The sequence below is a fragment of the Vulpes vulpes genome, chromosome 3 (genome assembly GCF_048418805.1).
Source record: "Vulpes vulpes isolate BD-2025 chromosome 3, VulVul3, whole genome shotgun sequence".
Lineage (NCBI taxonomy): Eukaryota > Metazoa > Chordata > Mammalia > Carnivora > Canidae > Vulpes > Vulpes vulpes.
In genome coordinates this window covers 6,423,472-6,444,262 of record NC_132782.1, presented here as the reverse complement: position 1 = coordinate 6,444,262, position 20,791 = coordinate 6,423,472, and the positions used below count along the sequence as shown (strand labels likewise).

Genomic DNA, 20,791 nt, shown 5'->3' with positions numbered 1-20,791 from the left:
ACCTTCTGATATACTTTTTTAGTTATATTATCAGAAACAACTACAAATGTATTCTGTATTCTAAAAAGCATTTTCATATACATAGACTTCCTTTTAATCTAATCTTATTTTTATAAATTGTATGAGTGACAAAATTTCTACTAAAATATATAGACCTATGAGTGACATATAGAAAGATATTTCAAGCAAACAGCAAATTCGGTTTATTTTTTTATTTGTTTTTAAGATTTTATTTATTTATTCATGAGAGACACACACAGAGAGAGAGGCAGAGACACAGGCAGAGGAAGAAGCAGGCTCCATGCAGGGAGCCTGACAGGGGACTCGATCCCGGGTCTCCAGGGTCACACCCTGGGCTGAAGGCAGTGCTAAACCGCTGAGCCACCTGGGCTACCCAGCAAATTTGGTTTAAATATAATTCTTATTTCCCAACATTTCAGGAAGGGAGACAGAACATAAAGACTCCTAACTCGGGGAAACGAACTAGGGGTGGTGGAAGGGGAGGAGGGTGGGTGTTGGAGGGGAATGGGTGACGGGCACTGAGGTGGACACTTGACGGGATGAGCACTGGGTGTTTTTCTGTATGTTGGTAAAGTGAACACCAATAAAAATTAATTTAAAAAAATATAATTCTTAGTGGCTAAATTCACATCCATAGATTAATTTAATTACTTCAGTATACTTAAATAATATTTAATTACAATACCACTGATAAAAAGGATTTTGTTTTTAAAGTTCTGACTTTTCAGAAGTAGGGCCATGAATAGAAATTACTGAGGGAAGCCACTTGTCAAGCCAAGTGAAAAAGTGACCCTTTTGTATAGCAACTTTAGGAATATACCATTGCCCATCATATTGACCATAAAATTGTCAGTTTAACACTTGGGGAGAGGTTTCCAAAGAGGGCCTGAGACATCAGGTGATAGCAGCGAGCAAGAACCAGATCACATGTATAGTGTTTCTAGCTGCAGGCAGATGTTTAAATGTACTGCCTCAGAAGACAGTCATCAGTGAAAGGTACAAATAACCAGGACAACAATGGGTATGTGTACTTTATAATGACACCACTCTTTAGGCCAATTTGTAATTTTAATAGGCTGGCAACTTATTTCTCCAGAAACTTTAATAAGATATATTCCCATACCATACAATTCAGCCATTTAAGGTATACAATTTAATGGCTTTTAATATAGTCACAGGGTTGTGCTGCTATCACTACCCCAAAAAGAAATACTGTATCCATTAGTATCCCTCCTCATTCCTTATCCCCTCGCCCAGCTCCCAGCAAACTACTTACCTGCTTTCTGTCTCTACAGATTCCCTGTTCAAGACATTTCATATAAATGAGATCATACAGTATGTGATTTTTCTGTGTGACTAGCTTGTTCTACTTAGCTTAATGGCTTATGCATGTAGCACTGTAGCAGGTATCAACAATATTCTATTGTATGGATATGCTGTATTTTATTTATCAATTCATCACTTGATGGCCTTTTAGATTCTTTTTACTTTTTTGGTTATGAATAAAGCCTCTATGAATATTCACGTACAAGTTTCTATGTGGATGTATATTTTCATTTATCTGGGGTATATATCTAGGAGAGGAATTGCTGGGTCTTTTTTTAACCCTTTGAAGAACTAGCAGACTGTTTTCCTAAGCCGCTATACCATTTTCTATACCTTCCAATTCTCCTGTATCTATGCCAACATTTTTTATCTCTTTTTGATTGTAGCCATCCCAATAGGTATGAAGTGGTATCTAATTGATAAAAATTATGTCATTTTTATTTCATTTCCCTGATGATTAATGATATTAAACATAATTTCATGTACTTAGTGGCTATCTGTATATCATCTGTGGAAAAAAGTTTATTCAGATTTTTTACCCATTTCTTAATTATTTATCTTTTTTATTATTGAGTTATATAAACATTTCTTCTATATTCTGGATATAAGTTCCTTGTTAAATAAACAATTTATAAATATTTTCTCCCATCATTTTCTTTATTTTTTTAAGTAAGCTCCATACCCAACATAGAACTCAAATTCATGGCCTCAAGATCAAGAATATCAAGCTCTACTGACTGGGCCAGCCAGGCATCCCCCACCATCACTTTCTTGATAGTAGAATTTATAGCAGAAATTTTTTTAAAAAAGATTTTATTTAGGGATCCCTGGGTGGCGCAGCGGTTTGGCGCCTGCCTTTGGCCCGGGGCGCGATCCTGGAGACCCGGGATCGAATCCCACGTCGGGCTCCCGGTGCATGGAGCCTGCTTCTCCCTCTGCCTATGTCTCTGCTTCTCTCTCTCTCACTGTGTGCCTATCATAAATAAATAAAATTTAAAAAAAAAAAGATTTTATTTATTTATTTGTGACAGCAAAAGCGGGAAGGGTTAGGAGAGAGGCAGATGGAGGGGGACAAGCGACTCTCCACCAAGCAGGGAGCCTGACTCAGGGCTCCGTCTTAGGACCCTGGGATCATGACCTGAGCTGAGGGCAGACACTTAACTGACTGAGCCTCCCAAGTGCCCTGCACAAAACTTTTTAATTTTAATGAAATACAACTTACCTATTTTTTATCACTTATGCATATCTAGAAGGCATGGTCATGAAGAAATACTCGTATGATTCATTCTAAGAGTTTTATAGTTTCAGCTCTTATGTTTAGGACTATGATTTATTTTGAGTTAATTTTCTATATGGTAAAAGGAAAGGGTCTATATATATGTTTATATTTATTTATTAATATAAAATATATGTATATTTTTTGCATGTAGATATCCTGTTATCCCAGGAACTATTCTTTTGCATTGAATTGTCTTGGCACCCTTGTCAAAATCAGTTGACATAAATGTGCACAATTGTGTATGGTTTAGGTCCAGAGAAGAGATTTCTATCAATAGTTTTGTAATATGTTAATTTTTAAATAAAAGAATTATATTCATTTTCATTGCAATTTAACATATATATAGGAGGAATGAAAATTTGATTAAAAAATGATAAAACATATAGCTATGGCAGGATGGTGAAATCACTTTATAAAGTATAAAATTTATAAGCTATAAATTTTAACTTTTATGTTTATAATTTATGCTTTCCAAGTTAAAAATAAGCATGATTTACTACTATAGTCAGAAAATATTTTAAAGGACTATACTTAATCATACAACTTTTTAGAAAGTAAGTAAAGGAGAAAAAATCAGTTGAGTTTGTAATATTAACTATTATTCAAGTCTTCATTCAATCTCTAAGCATAGAAAAAAATGTTTCTTCCCTAGATAATTCTCTTCTGTGGTCTGATAAGACCATGCTGTCATACACAAATTGGAGAAGAGGAAGACCAGATATAAAAAATGACAAGTTTTTTGCTGGCTTGAGTACTGATGGTTTCTGGGATATTCAAGCCTTCAATGTTATTGAAGAAATATTTCACTATAACCAGAACAGCATCCTTGCTTGTAAAATTGAAATGGGTAAGTATGCTAATGTTGAATTTCCGCTCCAGAGAAAGAGAACATAAGGCCATTAGCTCCATGAGTGGGAATCGTGCAACTGTGTTTTTTGAAAGTCTCGTCTATCTTCAGTTCTATGAGAGATACAGGAGTTACAGAGGAAGGAAAAGACACAGTCTGTGGTGTCAGGTTCTTGAACTCAGGGAGTTAAATGTATCTGGGAAGACAGCATTAAACTCCTTAGCATTATTTTATGTAAGTTAGTTTTAGGTTATTTGGTACTGGCTTAAGTTTGTTGGAAAGTCAAACCAATAAATAAATCTCAAAAGAGATCAATGAAAACAGGAGTAATGAAAACCATACTTTGAGGACAAGGTAAGACTTGCTTGGGTCTTGAAGACTGGATAAGATTTTTATAAATAATAAAGTGTGTTTGGGTAAAGTTTTGACATTCTCACCTAAAAATAAATGTTTCTTAAATTTGCCTAATTACTCAAGTAAATCTATTTTTAAGTGTATATCAGTTTTAAATTTTCCACAGCTTAGAAACTGTTTTTTTTTTTAAGATTTAATTTATTCATGAGAGACACACAGAGAGAGAGAGAGGCAGAGACATAGGCAGATGGAGAAGCAGGCTCCTGTGAGGAGCCTGACGCAGAACTTGATCCCAGGACACTGGGCCTGAGCCAAAGGCAGACGCTCAACCACTGAGCCACCCAGGCGTCCCTAGACACTATTATTATGGCCTCTCTGCTTTAAGCCCTCTGCTAACATCCAGGCTGATCTTCTCCCTTCATAGTATGACAGATTAACTTTCTGGAGCATCATTTTGATCAACAATCTCCAGGGTTTCCCTATTACCAATTACCTTGAATTCATGTAAGCTTCTAAGGCATTTTAGAAACAGTCTATTCTAAAATTAAAGGCTTTCTTCCAGCCCCATTTCTTCGCCCATTCTTGGCTCAGTAAGCCTCTTACAGTGTCAGGCTGATCTCTTAATTGTCCCATGTACAGTGTGTGCTTATCCTCATTCGCACCTTTATTTATGTTTTTTATGGACTAGAAGTCTTTTTATTCAAGATTTTATTTATTTATTCATGAGAGACACACACACACACACACACACACACACACAGCGGGCGGCGGGGGCAGAGTCACAGGCAGAGGGAGAAGCAGGCTCCATGCAGGCAGAAGGAGGAGCAGGCTCCCCGTGGGGACCCTGGGACCCCAGGATCACGACCTGAGCCAAAGGCAGACACTCAACCACTGAGCCACCCAGGTGCCCCGGAATGATCTTATATTCATAGAAAAGTTACAGAGACAATACAGAAAGTTCCCATATACACCATAACCGATTTCCACTATTGTTGACATCTTACGTAATTATGGTACATTTGTCACAACCAGTATGATAGATTACTGTTCATCAAAAGTCCATACATTATTCAGATATAAAAAATTTTTTATTTACTATGCCCTTTCTATTCAGGATTCTATCCAGGATACAAGTTATGTATAGTCATCATGTCTCCTTAGGTTTGTTTCTCTTGGCTATGAAAGTTTCTTAGACTTTTTTTGCTATCAATGACCCTGACAGTTTTGAAGAGGACTGACCATGAATTATATGGAATGTGCCTCACTTCGGGTTGACTGATGTTTTTTTTTTTTATTTTAACCTTGATCACTTGCCTCTAGATGATATTAGCTTTCTCCACTGCAGAGGTACTCTTTTCCCCATTTCCAATACCATACTCTTTGTAAGGAAGTCCCTAATGATCAGCCCACACATACAGACTGAAGGGTTATTCACCTTTCTGGGAAGGGCATATCTATGTAAATTTTTTGGAATTCTACTGTACAAGAGATTTGTCTATTCCCTCCCATTTTTTAACTTATTCAGTCAGTTGTTTATATCAGTATGGACTCATGGTTATATATTTTATACTTTGGGTTATAATCCAGTATGCTACATTATCTAATATTTTATTCAAATTGTTCTAATTCTGGCCATTGGGAGCTCTTAGTTCCTGTGCCTCTCTATGAAGTACCCTCATCATTGTGGTTTTGTTACTGTTATATTATTCTCCATTTGTTTTTAGCTTACTTTCTGGTTATCTTATTTCTTTCTAGTCCAAATTTCATCTAACCTAAATTTTGCAAACGTAATTTGTTAAGCAGGCTTTCTTTTCTTTCTTCTTCTTCTTCTTTTTTTTTTTTTTTTTTTTAAGCAGGCTTTCTGACTCTCTTAATTCAGATGAATCAATCTCTCCTTCTCTACTCAATCACATATATTATAGCAGTTAATTGTTTGATCTGCATTTTAGGTATCCTTTTCTATCTTCAATTCCTATGTGAACTCTTTAAATGAAAGACAATGTTTATACCTTTTTTAAATCAACCAGAAAATTATAATATTTAAGAACCTATCACATGTGTTGTGGCAATAAGAAAAATGATGTATGTATTTTACCTCCTTTGTTAATAAGAAATCCAGGTTTATTTAACTTTAGAAATGATCACATGTCCAGTCTTACCCAAAATATGTATTTTAAGTAATTTAAACATAATCACTAATGCTTTTAATTTAAATATTATAGTTGACTACAAGGAAGAATATAATGCTACTCTGCCACAGTTTATTCCATATGAAGATGGTATTTATAACGTTATTCAAAAAAAGGTAACATGGTATGAAGCATTAAACATATGTTCTCAAAGTGGAGGTTATTTGGCAAGTGTTCATGACCAAAATGGCCAGCTCTTTCTGGAAGACATCGTAAAACGTGATGGATTTCCACTATGGGTTGGGCTCTCAAGTCACGATGTAAGTCTTATCTTATTTCCCAGAAATTTTGCAAATGTGTTAGAAGGTTGGAAATTTGAGCATAAGATTTTTTTTAAAAGATTTTATTTATTTATTCATGAGAGACGCAGAGAGAGAGACAGAGGCAGAGACATAGGCAGAGAGACAAGCAGGCTTCATGCAGGGGGCCCAATGTGGGACTCAATCCCAAGACTCCAGGATTATGCCCTGGGCAGAAGGCAAGTCGCTCAACCATTCCGCCACCCAGGCGTCCCTGAGCATATTAGTTCAAAGTATAACATCAGCTGAAGTCTTGGGACTCAATTTGCATAGCATAGCACTTTTTTATCTCTTTACAACACAAAGCAATTAGAAAACTATATTTGTAGAATGCTGTAGGGCAAATAGCCAGAACCATAACTGCCCTAGACACTGCCATCCCAAGGGTCCAGCAGATAAATATCTCAACAATACCTCTCAGTTTGGAGCAGACCAACTGAAAGTGGTAAAAAAGGAATAGCACAGAATCAGAAAAACCTGAGTTCCAGTATTAGGGGTGGGTCTTCCATTTACATGTTCAGTGATCATGAGCAGGTTATTTAACCATTGTAAGCTTGTTTCTTCATCTGTAAAACTGGGGTGATAATATTTTCCTTAACATAGGATTATAGTGAAGATTAACACAAAAATGTATATAAGATACCAAATAAAATTCTTAATGTTAGGACTAATAAATGTATTTTCTTCTCACTTTCTCCTTACAAATTGCACTATTTGGGAATAATGTTTTGGTAGTAAACACGTCTTTTGTGCCACTATTTGAATCCTGTTAATATATTCAGTTACCTATAATAATATCCAATATGCCAAAAATAGGCATCTATTGAGAGTAGAATTGAAGGCATAATTTAAATAATCTTTAGAACAAAGTGAAAAGGATTTTTAAAAGGGTGACAAATTAGGATTATAGAATCAAGGAAAAATCAAAAGTAGTCTTCCCATATGAGTTTCTTGAGAAATATTTTTTTCTTCTAGCTCCCTGCTGTTTGATGGCCTTTATAATATGAAAAAATGTAGCCAGAGACACAAACCACAGAACTATAAAACATAAAAAACAATATTCAGAATAATATGAAGGTTGGGATGATAAATCTGTAATTGTGACAAAAAGAAGCCATTTGCATGTCATTTAATTTCAAGTGTTATAAAAACTCATCCTTAAAAAAAATAAATCTAGAGACAGAGTATAGTAACTCTGTAAATTTAAAGTCCTACTTAAACTGCACAAGAGTAAATGTCTCAAATCAAAGTGTCAAAAGTAAATCCCTGATTTTGCAAATAGGTCCAGACCTATAACAATTGTAAGCACATAATTAACAATCCATTCCAATACTTCATAAAGTATATATATATTCTTCTTAATATTCTTTTTGAACAATCTTTCTTTCTGGATTCAGGTTATCTCTATTATTCTTTTAAAAATTCTTATGCTAAAAAATGTTCTAAACCTTTTTATATCTATTATTCTTAAAACAGGGAAGTGAATCAAGTTTTGAATGGTCTGATGGCAGTACATTTGACTACATCCCATGGAAAGATAAACAATCTGCTGGAAATTGTGTTGTCTTGGATCCAAAAGGAATTTGGAGACATGAAAAATGCAAGTCTGTTAGGGATGGTGCTATTTGTTATAAACCTATAAAATGTAAGTCTTGATTTTGAAGAACTATATTGATTGAAATATGACATTTTGTTTTATGTACATGATCAAATAAAGGGATTTTTGTAGATTTTTAAGTAAGGTTTATTCACAAATCCTATAAAAATTATGTTGATACTTTGTGAAGAGAAACAAATATGATATATCCTTTCAAGATATGTTCCCAAAGACTTTTAGTTCCTCTATTACTAAGTATCTATTATTCTAGAATTTGTGAATTTTAATTTAACTTAGCAATGTTTTACAAAGGCTGAAATGTTTCTTTTAAAAAAGAGTTCAGCAGCATATTAATTTGGGAAATACCTCAGGTTTGATTTACCATATTGATGGCTCTGGGAGTTTCTATAGTAAATAAATCTGCTTAACTTTGTGTTAACTAAGCACTTTCCAAACTTACATGATTCTTAAAATCTAAGGAAAAAGCCCCTTCCATCAGGGGCTGGACTTGGGCTCATCGTGACAGGCAGAGCCTTGAAGAAGAGCACAAGAACCAAGATCACCCAGGAGCTGCAGGAGCCTGCTGGACAAGCCAAGAGATGGTGGGGGTGGCATCTCTGAGGCCTCTGGTTCTCAGCACTTGCCATGCTTTCTGCTCCAAAGAATCCCGCAAAGAAGATTCAACATTTGTAATTAAACAGATTCAAGCAGAAGGAAATGTGAAAACCTTATCCAGAGAAACAAGTGAATACAAGAAAAGGAGAATGAGATCAAGAATGAGGAAAAAACGGATAATCAAGAACTGACATTTCAGTTGTTAGGTACAGAAAGTTAATGTTTTAGAAAAACAATTGGAATACATGAGAAATGTGGTAAAGTATACAAAAGTGGAAAACACATCTGTGTTGGCTAAACAGACTTTATAGGATCAAGTAGAATGACAACATGAACAAACACAGATTCAGTGCTATACTGGCTTGAATAGTATCCCCCCAAATTCACCTCCACCCAGAACCTTAGAATGCAATCTTATTTAGAAATAGCCTTTGCAGATGTAATTAGTTAGATGAGGTAATGCTTGATTAGAATGGGCCCTAAAGCCCATGACTGGTGTCCTTATAAAAGGAGAGAAACAGACACAGAGGGAAAAGGCCCTTTGATGACAGAAGCAGAAGTTGCAGTGATGCAGCTTCAAGCCAAGAATTGCCATCAACCACCGGAAGTGAGGAGGCCTGAAAGAGATTCTCCCTCAGAGCCTCCAGAAAGAAGCAGTCCTGCTGACACCTCATTTTTAGATTTGCCTCCAGAACTGTGAGAGAATTAATTTCTGTTGTTTTAAACCACCAGTTTTGTGATAATTTATTATGGCAGCTCTAGGAAACTAATACAAGAGCAAACTTTGAAAACTGAATCTTCAAGGGGCACCTGGATGGCTCAGTCAGTTTAGTGTCCAACTCGACTTCAGCTTAGGTCATGATCTCAGGATTATGAGATCAAACTCCATGTTGGGCTCCACATAGGGCATGGAGCCTGCTTAAGAATCTCTCTCCCTCTCTTCCTGTCCCTTCCCTCAACCCATCTCTCTCTCTCAAACAAACAAAAACTTAAAAAAAAAATAGACTCTTCAAAAAAGAAAATAAGTGTTGGTAAGGATGTGGAGAAATTGGAGCCCTTGTACATTGCTTGTGGGAATAAAAAGTGGTGTGTAATCACTGTGGAAAATGGTATGGTGGTTTCTCAAAACTTTTAACATAAAATTACCATAGGATCTAGTGCTTCCACTTCTGGGTATATATTCAAAAGGGATGGAAGCAGGAACTGGAACAGGTATTTGTACAACCGTATTCATAGCATCTTAATTCACAATGGCCAAAAGGTGAAAGCACAAGCCGTCCACTAACAGATAAATGCATAAGCAAAAAGTGGCATATACATACTATAGAATATTATTCAACATTAAAAAAGAAGGAAATTCTGACACATAATACAGAATACAACCTGCATGGTTGAATCTTGAGAACATTATTCTAGGTGAAATAGCCCAGACACAAAAGGACAAATACCATATGATTTCAATTATGTGAGGTACCTAGAGCTGTTAAATTCATAGAAACAGAAAGTAGAATGGTGGTTTCTGGGGGCTGGCAGGAATGGGGAATTATTATTTAATGGGTACGGAAGCCCTAGCTCCTCTTTTTGTAGAAGACAGATTTTGCTATGCAAATATACTGCACTTTGTAAACAAATTACCAAATTTTCACTTGTGGATATGATTTTAAAAGTAGTTTTTTATATGGCAAGGTAAAACTAAGTTTGTATCATCAAGATAAAAGGAATCCAAAGAAGGAAAGAATTTTAATTATTTCAAAGTACAGCCTGTCTTTGCATCTTTTTTATTTTGTCTCTTCAATTGTTTTTAAATTAGCCTAATTCCGTCTTAGAGGGCTAAATACTTTCTTCTGTTTTCTAAGTTTTAAAAATGTTATTCCAAAAAGCCAATTAGAATGTACACTTTTAGAGTATGAGCTGTAGCTTTCTCTGGTGTGTGTATTGAGTCTAATGCTTCTTATCCACAGGAACCATAGTTTCAGATAGGGCTTAGTGAGATTTTAAAAGTCAATTGTTTTTTCTGTGCATTTTTACAATCATGTCTAACATTTTTATAGCTAAAGAAGTGTCCTCTCGTACATACTCACCAAGATGTCCAGCAGTAAAAGGGAATGAGTCCCAGTGGATCCAGTACAGGGAGCACTGTTATGCATTTGACCAGGCACTGCACAGTTTCTCAGAAGCCAAACAGTTCTGTTCAAAACTTGGTGAGTTAAAATTTATTGATTTTCTTGGACTCAATAATTTAATCATTGGATTTTTTCCCAAGGAAATTATTTGAAATAATGATTATATTTTTGAAAATATTTTGGGAACATCTGGGTGACTCAGTCAATTAAGTGTCTGACTCTTGATTTCAGCTCAGGTTATGATCTCAGGGTTGTGGGATTGATCCCCACATCGGGCTCTGTGCTCAGCAGCAGTCTGCTTGAGAATCTCTCTCTTCCTCTTCCTCTGCCCCACCCACCAATGCATGCATTCTCTCTCTCTCAAATAAATAAATCTTCTTTAAAAACTTCTAAAACAGGGACGCCTGGGTGGCCCAGCAGTTGAGCACCTGCCTTTGGCCCAGGGCGTGATCCTGGAGTCCCAGGATTGAGTCCCACATCAGGCTCCCTGCATGAAGCCTGCTTCTCCCTCTGCCTGTGTCTCTGCCTCTCTCTCTCTCTGTGTCTCTCATGAATAAATAAATAAAATCTTTTTCAAAAAATTTTCTAAAACACTCCATATTTATAAGAGCATTTTATAACCTATTTGCCCAGTGGTAGGGAAATGGTAAAGTATTTTATGATATATGAGTTAAGTGGAATTTTGGAATAGCCATCATAAATGACCAATGTAAGAATAAGTATATGGAAAATAAAAGTAACTGGGAAGAAGTAGAACAAAAAATTGCTAAGTGAACCATTATGTGAAAATGACAAATAAAATGGTCTAAATATAGCAAGATATGTTTAGATGAAGGGATTAGGGCAAATTTTTTTTGTAAAAGTTAAACATTAAATACAAAATTATAGGTTTTTCCACTACGTAGTTATGAATGAGTAAGCTTACTTATGATGAAGCGTGGATTATTCATCCATTCTGCAACTGAAATGGCCCACATCCTCTGAACAATGTAAGGAACAGGACTTTTTATCTTCAGATTTAACTATTTTAGAAAGGGCAGCAATGATTGGATCTCTCCCATGAGAAATTTACCTTGTAATCAAACTGTGAGATGACTTCTAGGGAGACTACTGAGAGTATTTCAAAGACCTGCATGCTTGAGTAGCCACTTAGCAAGACTAAATGGCATTTATCTCATTTACCTTGCTAAACTGTTATGGGAGACATTTGGCTGATTTAGCAATCTCCTTGTTACTGCTTAACTATAGGATGGAAACTTTGGTGTGGGAGCTCTCATGTGTTATACATGTATACACACACACACACACACACACACACACAATGGGAACTATTGTGAGCTACACATGTTCTGAAAGTCAGAAGCATCTTGCTCCTACAGGAGAAAATAGAAAGGTTTACTGCCATTGTAGTGTAGGGGTTAAGCAGATAAGCCTGAGAGGCAGACAGGTCTAAGTTTTAAATCCCAACTCTCACACTTACTATCTGAGTGCTATAGAAGTTACATTTTGCTTCTCTTTTCTCATCTGAACAGTGAGAATGAAAATAGTACTAATTTCAAAGGTTGGATTGTTGTAGGAATGAATGAAATGAGATAATGTATGCAAATGTAGCACAGTGCCCTGCAAATAGTGAGCATTCAAATTATTCTTATTATTAGAAAAGATTGAGATTGGCTTTCTAATTTTATAACTGGCTAGCTGTGTAAACCTGACCAATTTATTTAATCTCCTTGAGCCTCTGTTTCCTCATTTGTAAAATAGCGATAATATCTTCCCCTACAGGATTATGTAATATTTAACAAGCACGTGCACACTGTAGTCTTCTATGAAGGAACAGAGACTTGCCTTTGCCCTTCCAATGCTACAACCACAAAAGAAATGCTTTAGATCAAGTGTGGATAGGCTTGTCACTGTTGAAAACTATTTGATTCCACTTAGGATTGATTTTCAAGTCTAGTCATTATTTTATTTCTATCCCTTGCCTGATGATGGCGATAATACTATTTTCTATGTGAGTTTAGGGCGATTTATCAAACTTCAAGAGTATTCAATTCCATACTATGTTTAGGAACTTATAATGGGCATAACCAAGTATGCCTATGTATAAAATAATATTAAAGGAGAGGCTAAGGCTCCCCAATATCCCAAAGCTTTTGTTTTCATTTTCTTTTTAATAAAAGCAAATTAAAAGCTGAGTTATTATACAGAAATGGTTGTTGAGAGCATGCTGAAATACATCTTTTTTAAATATTTTATTTATTTATGAGAGACACACACAGAGAGACAGAGAGAGGCAGAGACACAGGCAGAGGGAGAAGCAGGCTCCATGCAGGGAGCCCGATGTGGGACTCGATCCCAGGTCTCCAGGATCACGCCCTGGGATGAAAGCAGCACTAAGCCGCTGAGCCACCCGGGCTGCCCTGAAATACATCTTTCTATAATCACGTACCCCACTTCTTATGGCTAGCTGTTCATACACAGTTGTCTCACTGGCAGGCAGTTCCAAGATCAAAATGTTTATCTGGTAAACATTTTGAAGAAACGTAAAATTTTTCTATGTAAAGTTTTAATCTAGAAATATTTCTAGAATTTTAGAATCTATTAATGCTATACTTAAAAAAATCTGGGACAGATATCATATTTTCAAAATATTCTCTATGTAAAGCTTGAATTTCTCCATGATCTTGATCATGATAGATTTTTTTCAAATGGCTAGTTGAGAATAAGCCACTCCCCTAGTTTGCATAAACTAATTAGTTTAGGGTTTGTTTTCCTACAACAGATCATTCTGCAACCATTGTTACCATAGAGGATGAAGATGAGAATAAATTTGTGAGCAGACTGATGAGGGAAGATAATAATATTACCATGAGAGTTTGGCTTGGATTATCTCAACATTCTGCCGGTAAGTGGCACACACAGTGTACAAAGAGAGTTCCAGTTTGTCCTAAATACCAACTCAGCCTTTCTAAAGAATGTCAAGTGGTGGTTCTTATTGATAAATAAGTTATGTCTGCTGGTTGTTTTAGAGACTTATAAATTTCTAATGAATATGTGAGGGACTTATTAGTAATGATGGAAAACACTAATGAACCTGGTTAAATCAACTAGGATGTTCTAGAAACTTAAGAGGCTTGGATCAACGACATTATTTTTTTCTCCTTCCCATGACTTACTTTCCTTAGAGTTGTAATGTCTATCACCTGTGTTTTTGTAGCTTATAACTGTTTTTCAAAAGGTTCTCTTCTTTTGTTCTCTTCCCTCTTGTAACATTTTTACCATAGAGAAAAATTAATTCTTAATGGTGATTTTGTTTTTCAAACAAGCTTAGTAAAATTGCAGAGAATTGGTTAAAAAAGATGTGTGGAAGAAATTTTCAAGGAACAATGGTTTAATCCAAGCAATAATGGATAAAAGATTTGAGTGAACTTGAAATTGATAAAGATTGAATTAAGAGTACACATTCAATAGGAGATAGGAAGAGTGTTTTACATTGTATAGCAAGTTGAATTCTAAATAATCGAGATAAATGTGAATTCCAAAATATTAAGTACTTGTCAAAAAGTGAATAGATTTAAAGTTGGTTGTCTAAATGAATTCTAAGTTGTGTTTACACTATTACCACAGGCGGTGCTACCTCAGCTGGAAAATAAAAATGGAATCATGGCGGGGAGACCCTCCTGGACCCTCTCCACCCTTCCTCCCCCAGCACGTCTTTAACGATAGGAGTTTTTAAATTCCGGGTAGGGGTGCTGATGGGGATTCAGGTCTTTAGAAATCTATCCCTCACACAATATGCACTCACACCCATGTGCAAGCATTCTGCACTTTAATCAAAACACCACATTTTATATCAGTGGTGTCTAATGGAACTTTCTGCAAAGATGGAAATGTTCTATTTCTGTGCTGTGTAACAGAGTAGTCACTAGCCGCATATGGCTGTTGAGCACTTGAAATGTGACAAGTGTGGGGCAGCCCAGGTGGCTCAGCGGTTTAGCACCACCTTCAGCCCAGGCCCTGATCCCAGGATCGAGTCCCACGTCAGGCTCCCTGCATGGAACCTGCTTCTCCCTCTGCCTCTGTCTCTGCCTCTTGCGCACTCTCTCTCTCTCTGTATGTGTGTCTTTCATGCATAAATAAATAAAATCTTTAAAAAGAAAAGAAATGTGACAAGTGCAACTGAAGGACTGATTTTTTTAATTTTTTCACTTTTAATAAGCTTCATTTTATTTTTTAAAATTTTTAATATTTTATTTAAATTCAAGTTGCCAACATATAAGACCCAGTGCTCATCCCATCAAGTGAATAGGCTTCATTTTAAATAATGACATAGCACAGTTCTAAGTTCTAAGTTGTATGAGCCACATGCCATTTTACCTTAGAAATTTATAGGCAATAAACTTAATTTCTTTCTTTAGGTCAGTCTTGGAATTGGCTGGATGGATCAAAAGTGACATTTGTCAAATGGGCAAATAAAAGTAAGAGTGATGGTGGAAAATGTAGCATTTTGCTAGCTTCAAATGAAACTTGGATAAAAGTTGAATGTTCCCATGGCTATGGAAGAGTTGTCTGCAGAGTTCCTCTGGGTAAGTATGGAACCTGTCCTTAAGAAATATTTTTGCAGAACCGGTCAGGAAATAAATGTGCGACTCAATTATGTGCAAAGGTTTGTACTTTGTCCTAAAGTCCTTATTTATTCCTTTAAGTGTGTCCAAAAAACTTGATGAAGCCATACAGAATCTTTCTCAGAAAAATAGATTGCAAGAGAGAGAAATGCCAAGATGTCTAAGACTCCCAGATAAAACTACTAGACAGCTAAAAGTTTGTATAATTCTTTCCTAAGAAAGATAGAAGCTGCCAGAGTATTGGGGAGCCCATTTCTTTGAATATATTCTTAAGATGTACTTGATTCTATCAGTCAAATATGTAAAAGCTCAAAGGTCTAATTCTGTAGTTAGTGTGCTTCCTTTCTCCTCATTCCCATAAAACTCATGATTAACTTAGCACCAATGCAAAACTCAATTTAATTACTTAAAATTTCCTGGAAGGAACATCTAAAGGAAGTTGTAATTTAAACTTAGATTTCATCATGAATTGATACATAAAACAATCATAAAAATCTTACCTTAATTTCATTTCTGGAGAAAGGAGCTCTAAATGTTTCACAGAAATATTTCTGTAGATTTAGCATAAAAATATCCCTTTGGTGTATAAATATTAAAGATAAAACCCCAATGCTAGATTACTGGTTTCTGTACCAATATATCTATTCAGAATATATTCAGGGACATGGCTACTTTAAATTAGGTTATCAGGGAAGACATCTAAGAACAGGAGACTCTGAAGCTGAGATCTGAAAGGCCAGCTAAGCAAAGATCAGGGGAGGCACTATGGGGAGAGCTACCGGTTATAACAAAGAGCCTACAGCAGCATGAGCTTGATGAGTGCTCAAGGAAGAGCTGGAAGGTAGGCAGGCACCAGACACCTAAGACTTTGGAAGCAAGGGTCAAGAGGCCAGATTCTATGCTGAGTGAAATGGAAAACAACTGGAATATTACGGGGGAAGCTGGGAAACAGGGTTAGGATGGCATAAACCAAGAGTTCTGTTTTAGCATTTTGAGCTGTCTATATGAAGAAGAGATACTCATATGGAATGACTAGCATGCAGCTGGACATATGAAAGAGAAGAGAGGTCAGCATAGAGTTAGTATTTAAAGCAAGAGGACAAATGAATCCATCTGGGCAGCATGCAAAGAAGGGGTCTGAGACAGCATTTGAAATTGAATAGCTAGGTGCTAAATGAAGTCATCCTAAAGTCTTAAATTTTCTTTAAAGCAAATAACACTTTACTTGGCCCTAGGTAAGTCAAACACAAAAATTTACAACTTGTAGCAATTTGCTATCAAAATAAGGTAATATATTGGAAATAATGTTCTCGAAGGAAGGGAAAGTAAGAATAAAGATAATACTCTGAATTCTTTAGAGAAAATTGCTAAAGCAATGAATAGGATTTGAATGAAAGGGAAAAGAGTTAAATCTGAAAACACTTGAATGTTTGATGATGATTTTGAATTCTGTGTTAATGCGCTATAAAACAATCAGCTATTTATTGTGTCTAATTTGTACAGAGTTGACACATGTGACATGCAGCCTAATGTATAAATCAGTAATGATGGCTTTTATATTCTCTCCTCCAATGTCAAACCTTTCCTTATTCCAGGCCCTGATTACAGAGGAATAGCTATCACATTTGCTGTGCTCAGTGTCTTAGCTTTCATCTGTGCACTGATTTGGTTCCTCTTCCAAAGGAACCGGTTGCACTGGGCAGGCTTCTCCTCAGTTCGATATGAACAAGGAATGAATGAAGATGAGATTATGCTTCCCACTTTCCATGACTAAATTCTTCTAAACGTTTGCTAATTTGCACTAATGTGTTGGGAAAATGAGCCATTTCAGATTTTCCCAGCGTCAGTATTTACTCTATCCTAAAGTAGACACCGTAAGTACTTTTACAGTTGTTTAATTGCTGTGCTGGTATCTACTGTGAATTATCCACAGAATGCCGTGTTTAAAACTTTACTTAATAAAAAAACAAAAAACTTAATAGAATGGAGAAGAACCGAAGCCAGGACTAAGGTCCAAATTATTTGCAAGGTAATAAATTTAACATGCATTTTCTCTGTAAGAATGTAGTTAGTAACCAAGATATGTATATGTGAATGGCATTTTAACACAACTGCTTAGAGACTTAAAATTGGCATGGTACTAGGTCATAAATCTACCATTTAGCTTAGGGGTGCCTGGGTGGCTCAGTTAGTCAAGTGTCTAACTCTTCATCTAAGCTCAGGTCTTGATCTCAGGATTGTGAGTTCAAGCCCTGCATTGGGCACAATGCTAGGTATGGAGCCTACTTTGAATGAATGAATGAATGAATGAATGAATGAATAAATAAATAAATAAATAAATATCCAGCCTAATGCAAAATTTGTACCTCAAGGTGAAAATATAACTGTAAATATTATCAAAATTATTATTTTAAAAAAACAGAAAATGAAAAAAAAGTTTCCTCTCCTCAAATTGTCATGTGGAAAAAAAAAACCAAAAAACCCCAAAATAGTCATTTATAGCATTCAGAAGAAATTATTAAACAATGAGATTTTACTTTTTTACACAACAAAATAGTGCTTTTGGCAAGATGCTTCTTATACTGTTCCAAAGATATTTCATATCAAAATTCTTTAAATGCAAATATTTTGTTTTGTCATAGTTATTCATAAAACAATGGCTTTAAAGGAGATTTAGTACTTAGCATTTTCCTAAAGTGTAGGAACATTGTTTTAAGATTGATTTAGATGTACTTGCAGCAGTGTGATTTTTGGCTTGTGTACAGTTTATAACCCTTTCTTCTTAAAGGGAATCAGCTAAGGATATGAGTTCTTGAAAATTTCACAATTTTTATGCTTTATATAACATGTCAAATTTTGACTATGAAATTTCTGTTACTTTGTTGCCTTTTTCTGTGAGCTAAAGAGAAAAGGAGTCTATAAAGGAAATTGTACATCTTGCATTTGTAAAAATGAAAATTTTATAGTGAAACTCTAAACCCTGTGATTACTACTAAAATATTTTGGATGATGATTGATTAAGGAAATGCTGTTTTGTGATTATCACTTTAAATTTTACCATCTAAAAAAAATATTTTTAATAATAGTTTCCATTGGACATGGTGAATGCTTTATTCAGTGTTTATATTTATACTTTAAAATATTTTTGTATAATATTCATAGATTTATTTTAAGATTTAGAATATTTATATGATAAATGCTTAAAAATAATTTTCTGTGACAGTTTTAGTATAGTCTAAAACTATAGTACAGTTGTCCTGAAATATTTTTATTGAATTTGTTAGACTATTCCTCTTGCCCTGTGAGCTGTACAATTTTAATTGTTAAAGATTTTCTTCAAAGCACTAAACCAACTTATTATGAAAAGTACAACTATACAGGGTACCTACCTGGCTGGCTCAGTCGGAAGAGTATCCAACTCTTGATCTCAGGATTGTGAGTTCAAGCCCCACACTGAGTACAGAGATTACTTAAGAAAATAATAAAGTAGTAAAATCTTTTTTTTTTTTAAAAAAGGACAGTTGTATATAATAGTGATGCTGTAATAAAATTTTATTTTTTACGTAAAAGTGTTGATCTCTGTTGAAAAAGTATCTCTATGTTGGGTTTTATTATGTTAGCATATAGTATAACAAAAAATAAAGTGTGCTGCTGTTGTAATTCAAGGTATCCTTTATTTAAAGAATAAATACAATTAGGGGTTCCTAAGTGGCTCAAGTGTCAAGTGTCGGTCAAGTGTCAGACTCTTGGTTTGGGCTCAGGTCATGATCTCAGGGTCATGAGATGGAGCTCTGTGTCAAGTTCCAGTCTTAGCATGGAGTCTACTTGGGTTTCTCTCTGTCTCCTTCTCTGAAAATAAATAAATAAGTAAAATCATTTTTTAAAAAAAGAAATAATCATCCTATACTCTGTTTGATTTAAGTCTCTTTTTCAGGTGCCTTTGACTCAGCAATTCTTAGCAAGTCTTTTAACTATTGGATCAGCAGAAATCCCATCTATGGCCCATTTACTTCTCATTCTTGGTGCTTCTTCAGGAGATCCTCCCCCCACGTCCCAACCCAAAGCATTCATCAGCCACTAGGTCACTTGTTTAGTTCCAGGCTCATATCTTTAACTCCCACTGGAAAAATCTACATCAAAGTCCTTCTCAGTATGATCAGAACTGCCTGTATTGTGCTCCTTTTTCCCATTTCGCCTGTTGCGGTTGTGTCAGAACAACCAAAAACAGCCTTTTCTGGTCTTCTCTATCTAATCCAACCCCCACATGTGGTCTGACAAAATTGATCTCTCAAAACTAGGTCCTAAAAAAGCAAGAAGATATACCTAATGATCAGGTCCAGCGGACAAATGTAGAATTGATACCAATGCTCACCCTCTTTTTCCTCCCTTTGTCCCCCACATAGCATGTTCTCCTCCCTGATCCTAGGGCAAGATGTCACCATTATCTGGGAGCTCCCCTCTGCAAATGATTGCAGTAGTTTGGTAACCCCCAATCCTCATACCACTGCTGAGTTTATGTTAGAGAAAGACATTCAGATTCCTTTATCTTTGGTTCATTTAATCCTAAAACCCTTTTGAAGAAATTAAGACTTAATTGTTATTAGTTCAATAATTTTGTCTTGTTTAAGAAGACGAATTTTGACCAGATCTTAAAGACCTGTTTTTAATAGACCTCATGATCTATATACAAAGTTACATCTAATTCCTTGCATATTCTAACTTAAAACATTCTTACAATATCTACATTTCACAAATTTAATATACATGTATTTCTATTTTTTCTAAGCTAAATTAATCACAAGCAGAATTTTAGAAACTTTTTTTCCATTTCCTCCAACCAGTTCTACTTCTTATATTCTCTTTCAATCAATATGAAGACACCATACCCCTCTTCTCCCAAACTAGAAACTCAGAATTCATCCTCAGATCCTCTCTTTCTCATTTCTCTAATCCAACAATTCTGGCAATTTTATCTCGGGCTTCTCACAGAGTGGCTGTCTCCAATATCAACAGTCTTAATTCAGGCCTTTATCACTTTTTTATTTTCTCCCTGGTTATTTGTACCAGTCTCTTCACTGGTCTTCCTCGTCAGCCTTTCCTCTTCATCCCATTTTTCCCAGTCCTGGGTCTACAGGAGCTGAAATAAAACAGAAGAGGGCTCACTTTGTGTTTTGATCTAAAGTTACCTAGCCCTCCTCCTTATTTCAGGCCAAAAGGGATCTCAGCAACGATCAGCCCAGGGACCTTTCCCAGGAACTTTATGTAGGCTGACGATCAGTCCTGGGAAGCCCAAGGGTTTAGGCTCCCTGGCCAAATAACCTTTTAATGCAATGTAAGACCAAGTCAACATTGCTCCAATTGCTAAACAACAGAGAAGCAAAGTCAGATAAAACTGGAGTCTAGAAATTAGGAAAACACTGGTGATCTAAGCCAGTGGAAATGTAGCTAGTGGAGCCAGAATCCAGGCTGAGCTTCAAAGTGAAAGAGAAACTAGGAAATGGGGAATATGATATTCT

General features: G+C 35.7%; 1 protein-coding gene across 2 annotated transcripts in view; it reads left to right on the top strand.

Moving 5' to 3' along the window:
- The window catches only part of LY75 (lymphocyte antigen 75), a 127,910-nt gene that overhangs the window by 73,989 nt on the left and 33,130 nt on the right, over nt 1–20,791 (top strand). Inside the window, exons 29-35 of one of the 2 annotated variants that reach the window (XM_072751689.1) lie at nt 3,279–3,473; nt 6,050–6,276; nt 7,792–7,960; nt 10,579–10,728; nt 13,433–13,555; nt 15,069–15,236; nt 16,871–18,935. In XM_072751689.1, the coding sequence (XP_072607790.1) occupies nt 3,279–3,473; nt 6,050–6,276; nt 7,792–7,960; nt 10,579–10,728; nt 13,433–13,555; nt 15,069–15,236; nt 16,871–17,049 (1,211 nt within the window). In that variant the 3' untranslated portion in view covers nt 17,050–18,935. Of the gene's footprint in view, nt 1–3,278; nt 3,474–6,049; nt 6,277–7,791; nt 7,961–10,578; nt 10,729–13,432; nt 13,556–15,068; nt 15,237–16,870; nt 18,936–20,791 lie in introns of those variants that run through there. The other variant, XM_072751690.1, reaches the window with a different exon arrangement.